Raw genomic sequence first — 15719 nt, forward strand, 5'->3', positions numbered from 1 at the left:
AAATATTAGTTATTAGGTCTCGCTGAGACAGCGAAAGCTGTCTCTTTGAGACATTTTGTAAGTGAGTTTTTGAAAGTGCTTCCCCTGGCATAGAGCTACAGTGCACGAGGCGTGCACGCGCGCAAAGCAGCCATATGGCTTTACGTCGCTCTCCCTCATAGCCCCTCTCCGCCCCCTTCCCTGCTGCTATTTCACACCAGTTTATCAGAACTCGTGCTTCTCTCCCCCACCCCCCCACCATCGCGTCTCGCGCGTCCAATGCTTGTTTAAACTTAAAGCGCGAGGCGCGCGTGCGGCCAATGCTTGTTATATTCACCGTGCTTCATGTTTTGGACAGCACGGTGCTAGCAATGCTTGTATTTTAGCAGACGCGCCGTCAGCTTCATGGTGTGTTTTGAATTTTTTCCTTTCCATATTGAGCCAACCCTCACCCTCCCTTACTCTGTCCACTCTGCCTCCGCAGGAACTCGCGCTTCTTTCCCCCCCCCCCCCCCCCCACCATCGCGTCTCGCGCGTCCAATGCTTGTTTCGTGTAGCCCTCCCGCCTTGCTGGTTCTCAGGGGCCCATGCTCTGTCTTCAGGTCGGCCGGGTGAATACTGCTCTTTGAACCTGCCGCTGACCAGTAAAAGCCCTGTGAGTTGTTTACATTTATTTTTGCTTTTTTTTTATATAGCGCAAGCTCGATCAGCAGATATTGGAGCGCTTTACATGCATAAATTAGAGAAGAACACGTACATTTATGGTAGGTGTGCGGAGATTAATTTATTCATGACGTCGGAATGGGCGGAGTCAAGGCTGCTCTTGTTACTTCTGTGACTCCGGTAACGGTTGCCGCTTGCTTTTCTTCCTTTCTCCCGTCTTTGCTCCGCTATTCATGTCTTCTTATTTGGCTATGGTTCGCCAGTTGCTCCACTCTCCCCCTCCTCCTCCTGTGACAGTCTGCCATCTCCTGGATGCTTCCCTGCCTCTTCTCTATAGGGGGGATGCATCTCATCTGACGGGACACATGGCCATGCAATGCTTGCGATGGGCAGTGACCTGGAGGTACAGCTGTGCTGAGGGAGGGTGGGCTCCTCCTCCGATCCACCTCTCACTGGTGCCAGGGTATTGGGGGGGATCCAGGGAGTTGGGACTGGGAACCCTTGTTGCGAGCATCTCCGTAGTGCATCCAGTGTGTGCATTTTCCCTCAAGTGGTGAAATGGAATAAAACGTGCATGATGCCTTTTACTGTGCTATACTGGACACCTAGCTTATCTCTTTACATTTTAATTTTCGAGTACTTGTAAACTTTTTTAACCTGATGTTGTTACTCCTGAACAGCTAAACTGGAGAACACAGGCTTTAAAAATGTGTTTTTGCTTTATGGGGGTAAGGAATACACTAAACAAATGTAGTCTATTAACCCTTACTAGACCGCGGCATAATTATAGCGCACCCTTCTCTTGTTCTTACTCCGCGCTGTAGTAATTGGCATGCATTTTAGCGACCTTGCACAAAACGTTCTAGAGTCAGTGAAAGGATTTCACAAATCCGTGTCAGCTGCACTTCAGGACAGTTTAGCTCAGGCTGGGTGATTGTTGCTTCAGTCGGGAGCCCAGCGGTTGGTTTATGGGTCTGTGGCACCCACGTGCAATGAATGCACTTACCCAGGGGCATCACCCGTCGTGCGCCGCCATTACTGGGCAGCAAGATCTTCCCGGCAGTAGCACTGTCACAGGCACTTAACTCTACCCCCTTCAAAGGAACCAAACCCCCGCCTCTCGGAAGGATGCCATCCTAAAACAAACACTGATTAAAAGTGTGCACAATAAAAACCCAGTGCCGTACACGTGCACTTTTATTCTACTGTCACTTCGTGTCTCTTGTCGCCACGGTAAACAGACATGCAGTATGTCTCACAGCTCACACTGGTGTAAATGGGGAACATCAGTGAGACAGCACAGTAATAGGAGACAGACCTCAACCTAATGCACCACAGACCCTCTTCCGCTCGCGCTTCTTCTTCACGCTGTGTGCCATAATGAAGGGCACGTCATTAGCACATTATACAAACAAGGATTGTACCCCAGCCAGTGATACAGCAACAATCTGCTTAGATATAGCGCCAAATGTAGCACCTGACACATGACCACTGTCTATTCAACTTACCCTGCCTCTCCTTCCTCTTCTCAATTTAATTCCAGCGTGAACCAATATGAGTTTTCTATCCTGTGAGATGTGTCTTTGTACATCCAATGGGAGAAATGGGCATGTGGGATGTAGAGGCCTTGAGGATTTTTTACACTTGATTAAGGTGACCTGCGGGGGGCTGGTGATCTCTGTTCAGGGGAGGGAGTGCAGCGCAGCATAGGTCTGAAGTCTCAAATCTTAGCTGCATCAGCTGTTCGTGGCAGAGCAAAATGTCTTTCTCTACCAAGCTCACCATGGACATGGTTGATGTAAAAAAACAAGAGATTTGTGATGAGGTTAGCATTGGAATTTTGTGGATGGGGTGTTTACCGCTACACCATGAACTTGTCACTGCCTAGGTAAGGTGACTCCGAGATGCAGTGCTCCAGTGTTGCTCTTGTCATTTACAATGTACTGTTTTTAGGTTCGTTACATTGGGTAAACTGGAGTGAGCTAAGACTTCAACTCCCAGAATGCATTTTTTGAATGGAGATCCAGGATTGGAGCAATGTGTTATATGGTGTAATGGAGCCATCTGATACCCTTATACAGAGGGGGGCTGGTGTGGCTGCTGCATTAGGATTTAGGGCTGCAAGGTGGGAAGGGCACGCAGTCTTCTGGCTGGAAAGAGCATGAGTTTTCACTCCCTTCTTAAGATTGATCGACAAGTCAGTGGTTTAAACTACGAAGCTGGCTGGAAAATGGGATAACTACGGTGTTGATTCAGGGAAGCTGCAGCCTAAAGCTGGTGTTGGCTCTAAATAACAAAGGGCTGCTGGCTCTTAAGGGCATGGTCTCTGCTGGCTCGTAGAGCATTGAGGTTTTCAAGATAGGAAGAGCACAATGCTGAACACAGCCTGCCCCCTCCCTCCAATAATATCCATTATGAGGCGCTGCAGTCGGTTTCAATGGAGAATTAAGCATTGATATCGGCATAGAGGCCCAAACATTATTTTACCCACCTTTTTGTTGGGGCTGACGTGAACAAGGGCCACATATCATACTGTTTTAATGATTATATTATCTTAGGGAGGAAAAAAGCATTCTTCATTCAAGAAAAATGATTTGTGGGCAGCATTATCAGCAGTGGGCAGATCACATCCTCCCTGCATCTTTGTTCTTGTAATGCTTTTACTTAAACCAATGCCATTCTTTTTGGTTATTCATTTCTATAGACCTCTTAGTGAAGGATTGACTGAGTTTCAGCAATTGTATTACAGAGGCAGCATCAGCCTTATTTTTTAGTTTTCAAACTTGTAAAGATGCACTAAAACAGCTGGGAAAATGAACATGCGTGACACAGAGGCCCTAAATTTAGCAAGTCTCCCCAACACATATGAACTCAGCCTTGTCATAACTGAAGAACGCAGCACGTTTCCAGATATTGAGCACACAAATTATGCTTCATCATTTTAAAACTTGGCATCACAATGCACATAAATACACTCCACACCATGTCACATAATACTAATCAGCATATTTTCACTGAGTGTCACACACTTCCACACCACACAATTCATATCTTCACGTTTCCATTCCACGCCACATAATTCAACAGCAAGCCACATAAATCAACACACCACATACATCCAATCCACATAATATCACATCATGCCTCAAAATTCAACAGCACACCATATAATTAAACAAAACTACATACCCCTCCACAACACAAAATACCATTTCACATAATTACATTCTATAACACACAATCCCACTCCACATAATTCCAGTACACTCACTACTACATAATTACTCTCCACACAATTCCACTACTCATAATGCCACATAATTCCACTATAGAAAACCACTCCACACAATTCCAATTAAACCTACATAATTCCACTCCACACTACATACATCCACTCGAAACCAAAACACGTAGGTAAAACACATTGTCATTTACAACGCCAAAAGTTCTAATTCCCAGAAATGCGAGACCTATTGCATTGCATTTACATTATGTTTGGATCTAATGATAATAGAAGAATGGTTACAGGGAGCATATATTCCTTGGAGTTCTAAAAGCAGCCCTTCCCATTTCTAAAGCTCCTTATACATTCCCTGCTGATTTTCTGTTCCCTACCACATTAGTCTTGCATATTCTTTTGCGCATTTGATCCCTGAACGCTGCGGTTGAACCTATCCGAGCCTGTCTATGAAAGCTTGCAAAACTCGAGTGTATTTAAAATGTGGCAGCATGCTTGTGGCTGAGTTGAATTGAAAGGATCCTATCAACTTTAGGCTCCTATCTCTTCATTGGCTTTCACTTCTAGGCTGTATTGATTGTAAGAAATCCACAGAATAATTGTATTAATTAGCTCTGTACTGCAGCCAGAAAATGCCACGGAAATTGCAGAGATAGGAACAGTTGTTTAAAGAAATTGTCATATGTGGTGAAGGGACACATCCGAGTGCCTGCCTAGCGCGGCACAGAGATGGCTGAAAGGATTTCGAGACCCTTAATACTATCTGCTGGGAGTACTTGGCTAGTGCATTTACTGTGTGTGGGTGACTTGGCTACAGGAATACCCTAGTTAAAATGGTATACGTTTGCTAGAAATAATAGTTAAGTAGTGAGTGATGTCAGTGAGATTGTGTCTAGGTACAAAATTAGATTTATTGAGCAAAATCTGCAGAATAGCTTCCTATTTTTTTTTTTTCACACAGGCCTTAATGAAAGCTATTCTTAAATCAGGTTTCATCTTGAGAAACTACAGTGTGACTGAACTATAAGAACCAATTTGGGCTGATGTTATTTTCTAGGAGGACCTGGGTGAAGGAGTATCTGTATCTGCATAAATTAAGTCATGTATTCAATTACACAAGGAAAGCAGTACACCCTAAAAGAAGTGCTTAGAAAAATCTGGCTGCTGGGTCCTGCACAGGCTACTGCCCTTTTTTATGAAAACTATATGGAGGTGAGGTTAAACAGGGAAGGGCCTTAATCTTCAAAACTAATCTCAATTTGTGTAGGATCCAAATGAACAAATCAATAACTACAAAATGCAGCTAGAATTAATGTATTCTGTAAGCCAAATGTGCAAATCTAAGCCATATGAAAATTATAAATGAAAACGTTTGCTGCAAAAAATCATATATTATCATAAGGACCCTATATTTTTGTGCATCTGTTTGAGAGCTCACAACACTAATTCCATTGGCTCTTTGGCATGTCGGTTTCCAGGATATTAATTTTCTCCAGTCCGAATATCTTAGGAGTACAAAAAACAGGCAGTTATGCACATTTTGAAATTAAAATATCAAAAATGAAATTGCTAAGTGTTGCAGGGATTGGAAGTTCCTCTATCACCCGGCAAGGTTGACTGAAGATGAGGGAGCCCTGTAATAGTCACTTTTAGAAAGACATTCTCTATTTTGTAAACAGGGAGTATCGGTCGGTTCTCCCTGAAAAAAGTTAGTATTCCCTTTTAATAGCCACAGCATCCAATGTGGAGCCTGTACATATTTTAGAGCTCAACGACAGCTGATATGCATCCAATCATTTTAGGGTGCTGAGTTCTATATGAAAGTAACATTTAAACAAATAGTGGGTCCCACGAAAACAACACACATTCTGATTACTTTTTCATCCTGTACACTCTGTCTATGTGCCATGCAAAAAGGGCCCTAATATACAGTAGGAACTTCTACCTAGAGTGGAAACTTGCCCATTCAAGAACTCATGCCTATAACAAAACCATTGTATGCCTGGCTTTAGAGCCAGCCAAAGAAACAAGCATTTGCAATGCAATAGGTCTCGCAATTATGCAAGTTTGAGCCATTGACATTGCAAATAACAATGCCTTTTATTTTTGTTTTAGTTTTTAAAACGTAGATAAAAGGCATTGTCATTTACAATGCCACTAGCTTAAACTCTCGTAAATGCGAGACCTATTGCATTGAAAATGCTTGTTTTTGTCTTGATAGCTTGTTATAATTTTTGGGGCCACCTAAAGTTGTGTTCTTTTTTTTTTGTCTCTGCTCCTGTTCTTTTGGAAGTCAAGGGGTCAAGGTGTCCCTTTAACTATAATTGATCTTAATTGTTTTTTTTTTACTTGATCCATATAGTGTGGTCATGTCTCAATACGTTTCAATGGATTTGGTAAAATTGACAATTGCTGGGGTGGGAGGATAGTGGGTTGATCACTCGGGTGTAATTACATGACACCCATATTGGTGGGGGGGTGAAATGTGGTCAGCGTGGTTGGTGGGCAGGTTTCCACATTTTTGGGGAGGGGGGTATTCGGGGTGGTATGTGAGTATGAAAAATGAAGTCCGTTTTTTGCAAATGCATTTATGTCCTATAAATCTATATTTGAGTTTGATTTTGGGCAGGATATGTATTGGGCGTTGGTTCTGGTTCGGTTTTATCTATGGCTAGTAAACAATTGCTAAGGGTGGTTTCTTTTAATGTGAATGGTCTAAATAATAAAAAAAAAATGCGGGCAATTGAATCATGGATTAAAACAGAAAACCCAGCTGTGATATTTCTACAAGAGACCCATATACCAACTGTAAAATTGCCAGATTTTTTTATGTTTAGGTCTTGGGCAGCTTATAGGGGATTCTCTTCGTCTTCTGCTTCCCATAGGGGGACAGCAATATTCTTAAATAAGAATCTTCAGGCGGATGTTCTGAATTTTGGGAAAGATCAACAGGGTCGCTGGTGCTGGGTTACTTGTATGCTTAGACAAAGCCAGAGACCAATTACTTTTGTTAGTATATATGCCCCAGTTGAGGACAACCCTAAGATTTATGAGGATTTATTTCAGTCCTTAATGCAGGTTTCTGGTGATCTGATTGTGGGGGGCGATTTTAATCTCTTAATGAATCCCAAAATAGATTCATCAGTGCAGGCCAAACGGCAATTGAAACCTAAATCTTTTAGAACCCTACAACATTATGATAGAACCCTAGATTTATAGGATCCCTGGCGCGCCGCCTTTCCTGTCAAAATAGCATATACATGCTGGTCAGGTAGATTCCGTACCTCTTCACGGATCGATTTTTTTCTGATCTCTCGGAGGTTGTGCTTCAACCAGCAGAGATTCCTACATAATGGTTTCTCTGATCATGCAATGTTGGTGCTTGAGGTACAGCTAGGAGACTGTGTTAGTTCAACTAAACGCTGGTCGCTGAATAGACAATATTTTAATGAAGAGGCGTGGGTGGGTTTTATTGGGACGGAGAGTGAAGGTTCCTTTCAACAACTGCGTCAAAAAACCTATGAGGAAAGCAATTTTACCGGCAGGTTTTTAGCTTGGCAAGCCAGGGAGCAAGCTGCTATAAATCAAATGAATGCACTGAACTGCCCTGCAACTACCCTGCGTACAGATGACCCAGCCAAAATTGGGGAAATAATGCTACGGCATTATGTGTCTATCTACGGCCAACAACAGACGGTGGATATGACATTATTAGAAAGCTTTTTACAGAAAAACGAACTACCCTCGCTTTCAGGTTCAGAAAAATTATCGATGGCAAGCCCCTTTACTATGGAAGAGTTCGAGGGAGTCATTAAGAATCTGCCAAGCGGCAAGGCCTGTGGCCCGGATGGGTATCCACCTGAATTCTTTAAAACTTTTTTTAGCTCATTTGCAGAATTTTTTCTTCAATTATTAAATTCTTTATTGGAGGGGGGGAAAATACCAGAGACTTTTAGACAGGGTAATATAGTTAGCTTTCTGAAAAAAGACAAGAACAGCGAGGATCCAAACTCTTATCGCCCGATAACGCTATTAAATTCAGATTATAAAATAGTCACCAAATTGATATCACTTCGGTTTAATCAATATGCGGCGCAACTGATCCATCCGGATCAGAATGGTTTTATTGCTGGTCGACAGTTGGCTACTAATACACACTATTTAACTGAGGCTTTCGACTATTTTGATATACAGAGGATACCCGCACTAGTTCTGTTATTAGACGCAGAAAAGGCTTTTGACCTTGTTGTGTGGGAGACACTGTTTAGGATTTTAGATTACTTTGGTATTCCTCCCAAGATCACGACCTTGATCCATAATCTATATAATAATGCTGAAGCTAATGTCATTATTAATACGTCGGTGATTGGGCGGGTCACAGTAAAACGGGGCACAAGACAGGGGTGCCCTTTATCGCCGGTTTTATTTGCTTTTTTTATCGAACCGTTGGCGATAGCAATAAGGAACTGTGCCAATATCTGCCCCCCATTTCCATCCATGGCGAAGCTGAAATTATATGCTGATGACATAATGCTTATTATTAAGCCAGAGATAGAGGTTCAGGCTAAAGTTTTTCAGCTTTTAGAAGAGTACGAAGCTTTAGGTGGGTACCGTATTAATAAAAGAAAAACTGAAATGTTACAATGTGGCGGAGCGAGTTGGGATCTGCACCCTGATATTCTTCCCTGTGTTAACACCAAACCTAAAAGATATCTGGGCGTATATTTCTCTGAAAAAGTTAGTGATTTATACCATCTAAATTTCACACCGCTCTTTCGAAAAATTCAGGCCTTGTTTTTACGCTGGCACTCTCTCCCATTATCCATTCTGGGCCGCGTGGCCTTGATTAAAATGTCTGTTCTCCCTGTGTTTAAATTTCTGTTCTCAACTATCCCATGCATTTTATCAGGTTCATTTTTCGCCCAAGTAGAATCAATGTTTACAGCTTTCCTTTGGGCTAAAAGTCATCTCGTATTGCACTCAGCACTTTATATGAAGAAGTGGAACAAGGAGGTTTAGCTCTTCCAAATCTCAGGGATTATTATTATGTGTATTTTGCACAATATTTATCTAGATTTAAACCTGAATTACAGTCATACCTTTTTATCAATAGTTTTGTGGATCTTATGTGTACGGAAAGTCAGATCCACTCCCCTCTCTCAATTTTCAAATATCCCAAATTAGTTCGTTATAAGTGTCTCCATTGTTTTTTTAAGAAACGACAAGCGCTTTATAAAAGATATTTCATTCCCGTTATTAATTCAGCCTCCTTATTATCCAGCATTCTACCATTAGCAGGAATTACGCAATCGTCAGAACTTTCTGCGAAATGGGCATCGGTAGGTTTCTGTAAGGTCTCAGACTTTCTGAGGAACGGAGGATGGCTGACTTTGACTGAAATGTCGCAAGTAATTACTAATGATTTTATTCTTCTAGGGTCATATAATGTCCTTCTTAAATTTCTTGTTGAGCTAGATGCCTCTCAAATTGGCAAACAACATCAATTGGTTACTGAACTCCTAGAGGATACTTCTGGTAGGAATCCCGGGATATGGAAAAAACGTCTAGCCTCAACTAGGGGTTTGGATCTTGGACAAAAGGCAATTAAAAAATGGAAGGACCATGAAGATTTTGAGATTTCTGTTAATTTATGGTCGGCCGTTAATAAATTGAACTTCGGCACATTAAGATGGGCGAATTGGCGAAGGATGTTGTTTTTTAGTAAATGTCAACTCTACCGAACACCTCTTTGTATCCTAATCATTCAGCAAATTGCTTCCGCTGTAAAATCCATCCCTCAGCCAATTGGTCGCAAAGTATCCTGCAATGTTCTAAGATTCAGAAGTTTTGGGAAGACATTTTTCGTTATTTGGAAACTGAATGTTGTATCCAATTATCAATGAATGATTTGTTAATCATTTTTGGTTTTGACCCAGACTTCTCTATTAGCGATCAACTGGTAACATTTTTATACATTTCAATGGCGGTAGCTAGATCATTGCTATTGCAAAGGTGGCGTACTGATTTGATTCCCTCTGCCCTGGAGTGGGTCCATAAAATGCAAGCGGTTAGAAGAAGTGAACGTATTTATGCACTTCGGGTGGGGGGCCTAAGGAAGTTTGAAAAAATCTGGGGCACATATTTTGATTTAGTTTCGAAGAGGTTAATGTTTTGTTTTGAATGTATTTTTCCCTGATATTTAAGTGCTTTAGGTAAGCTTTGTGATATTTATACATTTTTGGAAATTTAATGATATGCCCGATTGTAACTCTCTTTTATTTAATGGAATTTTCTGATCTTAATGTATTTAATGTACTGCAATAATTACGGACTTCAATAAAAAATATTTTAAAAAAAACCAAAGAAAAAAAAGAAAATGGTACATCATGCCCATTAGGTATTTATATACATCTTCATATCCTTGCTTGTTTCCAAACTAGCATTTTAATCACCCTTTATCTTTGTTGTATCATCTTTAATGTTAGATAGTAAGATTTTGCCTGTTCAGGGATTTCCTTTCAGGCCTTTACACATTTTTGAATGTATATGCCTGGTTTTCTATCATTTTATTTGTCTGCCTCACTTGACTTAATTGATGTAATTCCTCTGAAGAGTAAACTTTGTTTTCAGTCTGCTAACAATATCTGAACTCTTTGGCACTGTTCAGTCGCCCTTTTCAACTTTAGGTACATAGTCTGAAACCGACATGGGGTAGCTTTGTGGTATGAGGCGACGTCATATTCTTCCATTCTTCTAGAAGTCAACATACAAGTGAACTCTATATATAATTTACAATAGTATTCACCGAGGATGCAAACAGTAAAATAGACCTTTACTTAAAAGTAAAAGACTGAACAATAATGTGACTAGTGTACCTACCTGATCAGACTCTCACCAAAATCCTCTTGAAATAGATTCAAAATTAAATTTCATTTTCTTTTAATCCAAATGCAGGAATCTCGCATTGTTTACCAGTTTCACTATAACAACTGGCCAGACCATGATGTGCCAACTACAATTGATCCCATTCTAGATATGGTTAATGAAATTCGACTTCATCAAGAAGACGACAACATACCAATCTGCATACACTGCAGGTGAGTGCAAAGACAATATAAAAGCTGATTCGCACTAAAAGGCGGGCATCACAGTAAAACCTTTGTTCTATGAAATACAAAAAATACATATATAGCAAGCTCCAGATCATTGAAAACACATCTGTGTGCTTTCCTTCACTAGGGCAATAATGCACAGCATTATATGAAATATAATCAATGATACCAGAGAAAACATTAGGAATTTAACAACACCAATGTTCTGTTCAGTGTTTGTCTTTTTTTCAGCATTTGAATGTACAACATTAACAAATACACTCTCATTCAAACTCTGAGCCAAAAATTAGCATCCGTAGAATCATGCGTACAATTCTTTCGATGTCCCAGTCTCCTGGGAAACTGCCCAATACTTTCCAGACTTCAGGTTTGTGGAAATGTAAGCATGTCCGCATGGCTCCATGTATAAAGTTTACCTACAAATGTCTGCAGTTGCTAATTTTTGTTTGTCAATAGAAAAATCTTTTCCCCATGGACTCTCCACGTACTCTACACGCCTACCTATGTCATCCCCACTTTATCCCAAGAAGTAGATTTACAACTGCAACTGTAGATTTATCCATATATCCAAGGTGGCAATGTGACTACCAAATGTTTGTGACTACCCATTCCCCTATCGTCTGTGCTCCTCGTCCCGGGCCTATAGTCTTGAGTTGCCCCTCCCCTTGACCACCACTACCTGTAAGTTTATTAATCGGAACAGAAGGGCACCCATCATTCTTTCTAATATGCACATTACATGAATATAAAACAAGGCCAGGCCGAAATTTAAATTACGCCGGAGTAATTTCAGTAATTACGCATTACTTTTGTGATGCAAAATTACGAGATAACCCCAGCTTGAGTGAGCAAGAGTAATTTGGGGGCAAACTCCATAGCACAGAAACAATGAATTAGGAGAAAGCGAGCAGCTGCTGGCTACTACTGTTCATGCCCTGTAGCATTTAGGGCAATCTTAGTGTAAAATGCATTCCCTGGCCCAGTTTGGATGCAAAGGTGTATCTTGAACTAAGAAAATAGTGCAGTATGCATCATTAGGAGTAATTTTGCGGTAGTTATGAAAAATTACGCTAGAGAGAATTATGCCAGTTATGCCCACCCTTATATAAAGCCTCCCCTTCCCCCCCAGTGCCCTGCTTCTTCCACTCCAAACTCTTCTTAATCTACGGGCAAGCGAGAGCAGCATTCTACAGAATAATATTAAGTTCATATATCTCCTTGCTCTTAATTACCTTTGTGATCTTGTACAGCGCTTGAGGGGCAGCTCCGCGCTCATGGGCTGAACTGGTGTGGGAAGCAAAGAAAGTCCTCTGGAGCGCACCATGTGGACTCATTCAGCAGTCCCGTTTGTGTTTCTCACATTTCAATGAAAGCAGAAATTCAAATAGACAAGCACTGGTTAGATACAACTCACTGTACTCTTGCAAGAGTATGGGTCTCTATCCAGGATTCCTTATCTAGAGGAGAATTAGAGTCTCTCATTAAAGAAGCTCTGAATGCTGTACTGTCAGAGCCTTAGGATAAAAGGCAAATACTGTGTGCTGCAGTAGGTCCGTGGGGCGGGGGAGGGGCAGGGTGGGGGGTACTGAACACCGGAACATGGATAATTGGAGGTGAGTAAACAATTAAATAAATAAAACGAATTTCGTAGCGCGCCCTGCATCACAAAATGCGGTGCAGCGCGCTCTACGAAATTCGTTTTATTTATTTAATTGTTTAATTACTTCCAATTATCCATATTCCGGTGTTTAGTACCCTGCCCCTCCCCCACCCCGCCTTTCCGCACCACGGAACTCCCTCCACGGGCTGCTGCTGACCAGAAGGATGGACCAAAAGGAAAATACGTTCAAGGGTAGAAACGTCTTGAACTTTTTTCATTATATAAGAGAAGTTCTGAATTTTGGAGACAAGCCTATGCAACAGGAAGCATCTTTTTCGCACAGTACAACTCATCAATGCTGAATGAATTATTGTTTCATGATGTCATCAAGAATTTGTTGCTAAAAGATATCGACAAAGTGTCCTTCCTAAGAATTCTGGGAAACAAATATCTTTTGGAACATTTTGAAGACTCGTTTCTGCAGATTCCAAAGTACATTTAAAAAAAAATCTTTAAAAGATTGTATTCTGCTGTGCATTTTGCTGTTTGAGTGGACACATACCCAGACTATGCCTCTACTTAAAGATTTCCAAACACTGTTTATCTGTCTACAGCAAAATTCAGATGCTACAGAAATCCTTTCTAAATTGAAGGTATTCACTTCTATCTGACACATCCTTCGACTCTTTCTAGTTTTCAGCAACAGCTGCCAGAGCCTTAACTGGTAGTAGAGGTTACTTAGACTAAAGCTTTGGAAACTGGAATCCTCACAATGAGGGCTTATAACTTATTTGCCCTTACATGATCCTGAATAATTTGGGGCAGAGCTTAAAGGCTTGGTGCAAAAATCAGCCAAAGAAAATAAAAGTCTTGAACCATTCAAAGCTTTCGGTGCAAAAAATCTTTTGTCTAGAAAAGAACTTCCCAAGCCCTGCAGGAAATTCAATGTCCCTTTTCTGGCCGGGCTCACGGTCAATGAGCTGCCTTGTCACTTAAATCTGACCTCAATTCAACAACCCCAGCAAAATCCAAACCAATGATTATATGATTGAGCAGGTGGGAGGAAGGATTGCAAAATGTTTCCCTAAACAGAAAGCTCGCATTGTGGACATGTGGGATTTTCCAATTCTAAAGAATGGCTATGACACATATTTCCTGTTTCTCCAAGGTGCTGGAACAAAATATCAAATTAAAAATATTGTGTAACATAAATATCATGTCAAGAATATTGGGCCTGATTCACAAAAGTAATCTGAGACAAAATCCTACCTTTACGACTTTCGGTATTCACAAAAGGCATTTAGTAGTAGTAAAGCTAGGATTTCTAACTTTACTACTAATAAACCGAGACAAAATCCTAATTTTACAACTTTTAGTATTCACAAAAGTGTAGTAGTAAAGTTAGGATTCCTAACTTTACTAATACTAAACTGAGACAAATCCTAACTTTACGACTTTTGGTATTCACAAAAGGCATTTAGTAGTAGTAAAGTTAGGAATGAAAAATTTCCTAGCTACCGTAACGGAAAGTTTCAATTCTATTAAGGACTCGGAGGCGAGGATTATGCCTTCTTTCTTCACTTAATTCCATTAGCAGCATGAAGGTAAACAAAGACTACGTTTCCCATGAACCATAGGGAAAAAAAGTAGTCAAGAAACAACATGGTAACAAGCAATCAGTAACAAGCATCAATGTCCAATCCGTAGCGAGAGCGTCCCACATAGTCCTTTGCTAGTGTCCCCTCTTCCTCTTTCGGAGCGCGACGGCAGCTGTTCCGCACTCTTCAAACATCTTGTTTCTGAGCGTCAGAACCTGCAAACGACAGGGACACATTACCCAGGGAAAACACAGTCAAACCCTGTTACGGAGCAAGACAGGTCACACAATTCAGTGAAGTGACAATCACAACTGGAAAACAGCTACTTACTGTCATACGGGGAGGGATCTCCTCCTGGAGCGAAGGGCGGGATAATCCTCGCCTCCGAGTCCTTAATAGAATTGAAACTTTCCGTTACGTTAGCTAGGACATTTTTCATTCTATGTCAGGACTGGAGGCGAGGATTATGCTTGTTCAAAGCTTGCCCACAACCAGCTGAGCCATATTCAGCACTGGTTTAAAGTAGAACCTCTTAAAAGTAGAGTCCAAAGACCAATCAGCAGCATTGAGGATATCCTCCTTAATTGCGCCTAGGCCGAACGCCTTTAATGCCATCGCTTCACGAGCAGAATGTGCTCCAAAGTCTCGAAAACTTATACCAGCCTCCTGCATCACCCACCGAACCCATCTGGCGATGGTGGGTGAGGAAACCGCTTTAAAGGGTTTACGGAGCGCAATGAGTAATTGGTGTTCTCAGGGAGGACGAAACTCCTCCGTAATTTCCTCATATGCCTTGAGACATCTGACCACACATAACTTCGGCGAGTCTGGGAAGTCGGGTACGAGATCACCCTAGTATTTTTTTATTTTTTTTATTTTAAAAAGTTATTTATAGCGCTGGCTATTCCCGGAGGTATCAGAGCGCTTTACATAAGGTTTCACAGAAATGATAAAATTACTTCAGTTACACGTTACATCAGTTACTAGAAAAACATTTCAAGAGTGTAGAAGACTAAATTAATGGGGTTTAGAAGGGTAAGGGGGTGGGGTAAAGGGGTAGGAGTTAGATAGAATGGAGAGACGAAAGAGGGTCTGCCCAAAGTACGGCTGGGTCGGTGACAACTGAGGGGGAAGTCCACAGTCCATCTCCTCTTTAGCTATCAGGTAGCTCCACCGGGCATCAGCCAAACAGCTAGGTCTCAGCAGGAAAACAATTAAAGAGCAAAAGCCATGGCGGTGTGCCAGAGCAAATCTCCCCTATAGCTGTCGGTGCAGCTCCACCGGGAATCAGCCATGTATGCGTTTCGGGTTCCACCACAATAGAAAGAGGAACAGGAGGTGATCCAAAGTCAAAGTCAAGGATTTAGGGAGAAAGGGGAGGAGGGAAGTAAGGTCAGGAGAGAAATCGGTCCTGGTGTTACTGGGGAGAGCTTTCAGCTACGTTCTCCAGCTGGCCACTGGGACAAAGATGGTGAGAGGAGAGGTGAGGAAGGGACAGACTCCAAGTTTAGAGCTCCTCGTGGTGAAAA

At 41.5% G+C, this 15719-nt stretch overlaps 1 protein-coding gene across 7 annotated transcripts in view; it reads left to right on the forward strand.

Annotated features, from left to right (window-relative positions):
• The window catches only part of LOC146830535 (tyrosine-protein phosphatase non-receptor type 22-like), a 542480-nt gene that overhangs the window by 172959 nt on the left and 353802 nt on the right, over positions 1–15719 (forward strand). For all 7 annotated transcript variants that reach the window (XM_085604743.1, XM_085604742.1, XM_085604746.1 and 4 more), the window contains one exon: positions 10835–10977. In XM_085604743.1, coding sequence (XP_085460869.1) covers positions 10835–10977 — 143 coding nt within the window. The remainder of the gene's footprint in view (positions 1–10834; positions 10978–15719) is intronic.

The sequence above is a fragment of the Triturus cristatus genome, chromosome 5_1 (genome assembly GCF_964204655.1).
Source record: "Triturus cristatus chromosome 5_1, aTriCri1.1, whole genome shotgun sequence".
Lineage (NCBI taxonomy): Eukaryota > Metazoa > Chordata > Amphibia > Caudata > Salamandridae > Triturus > Triturus cristatus.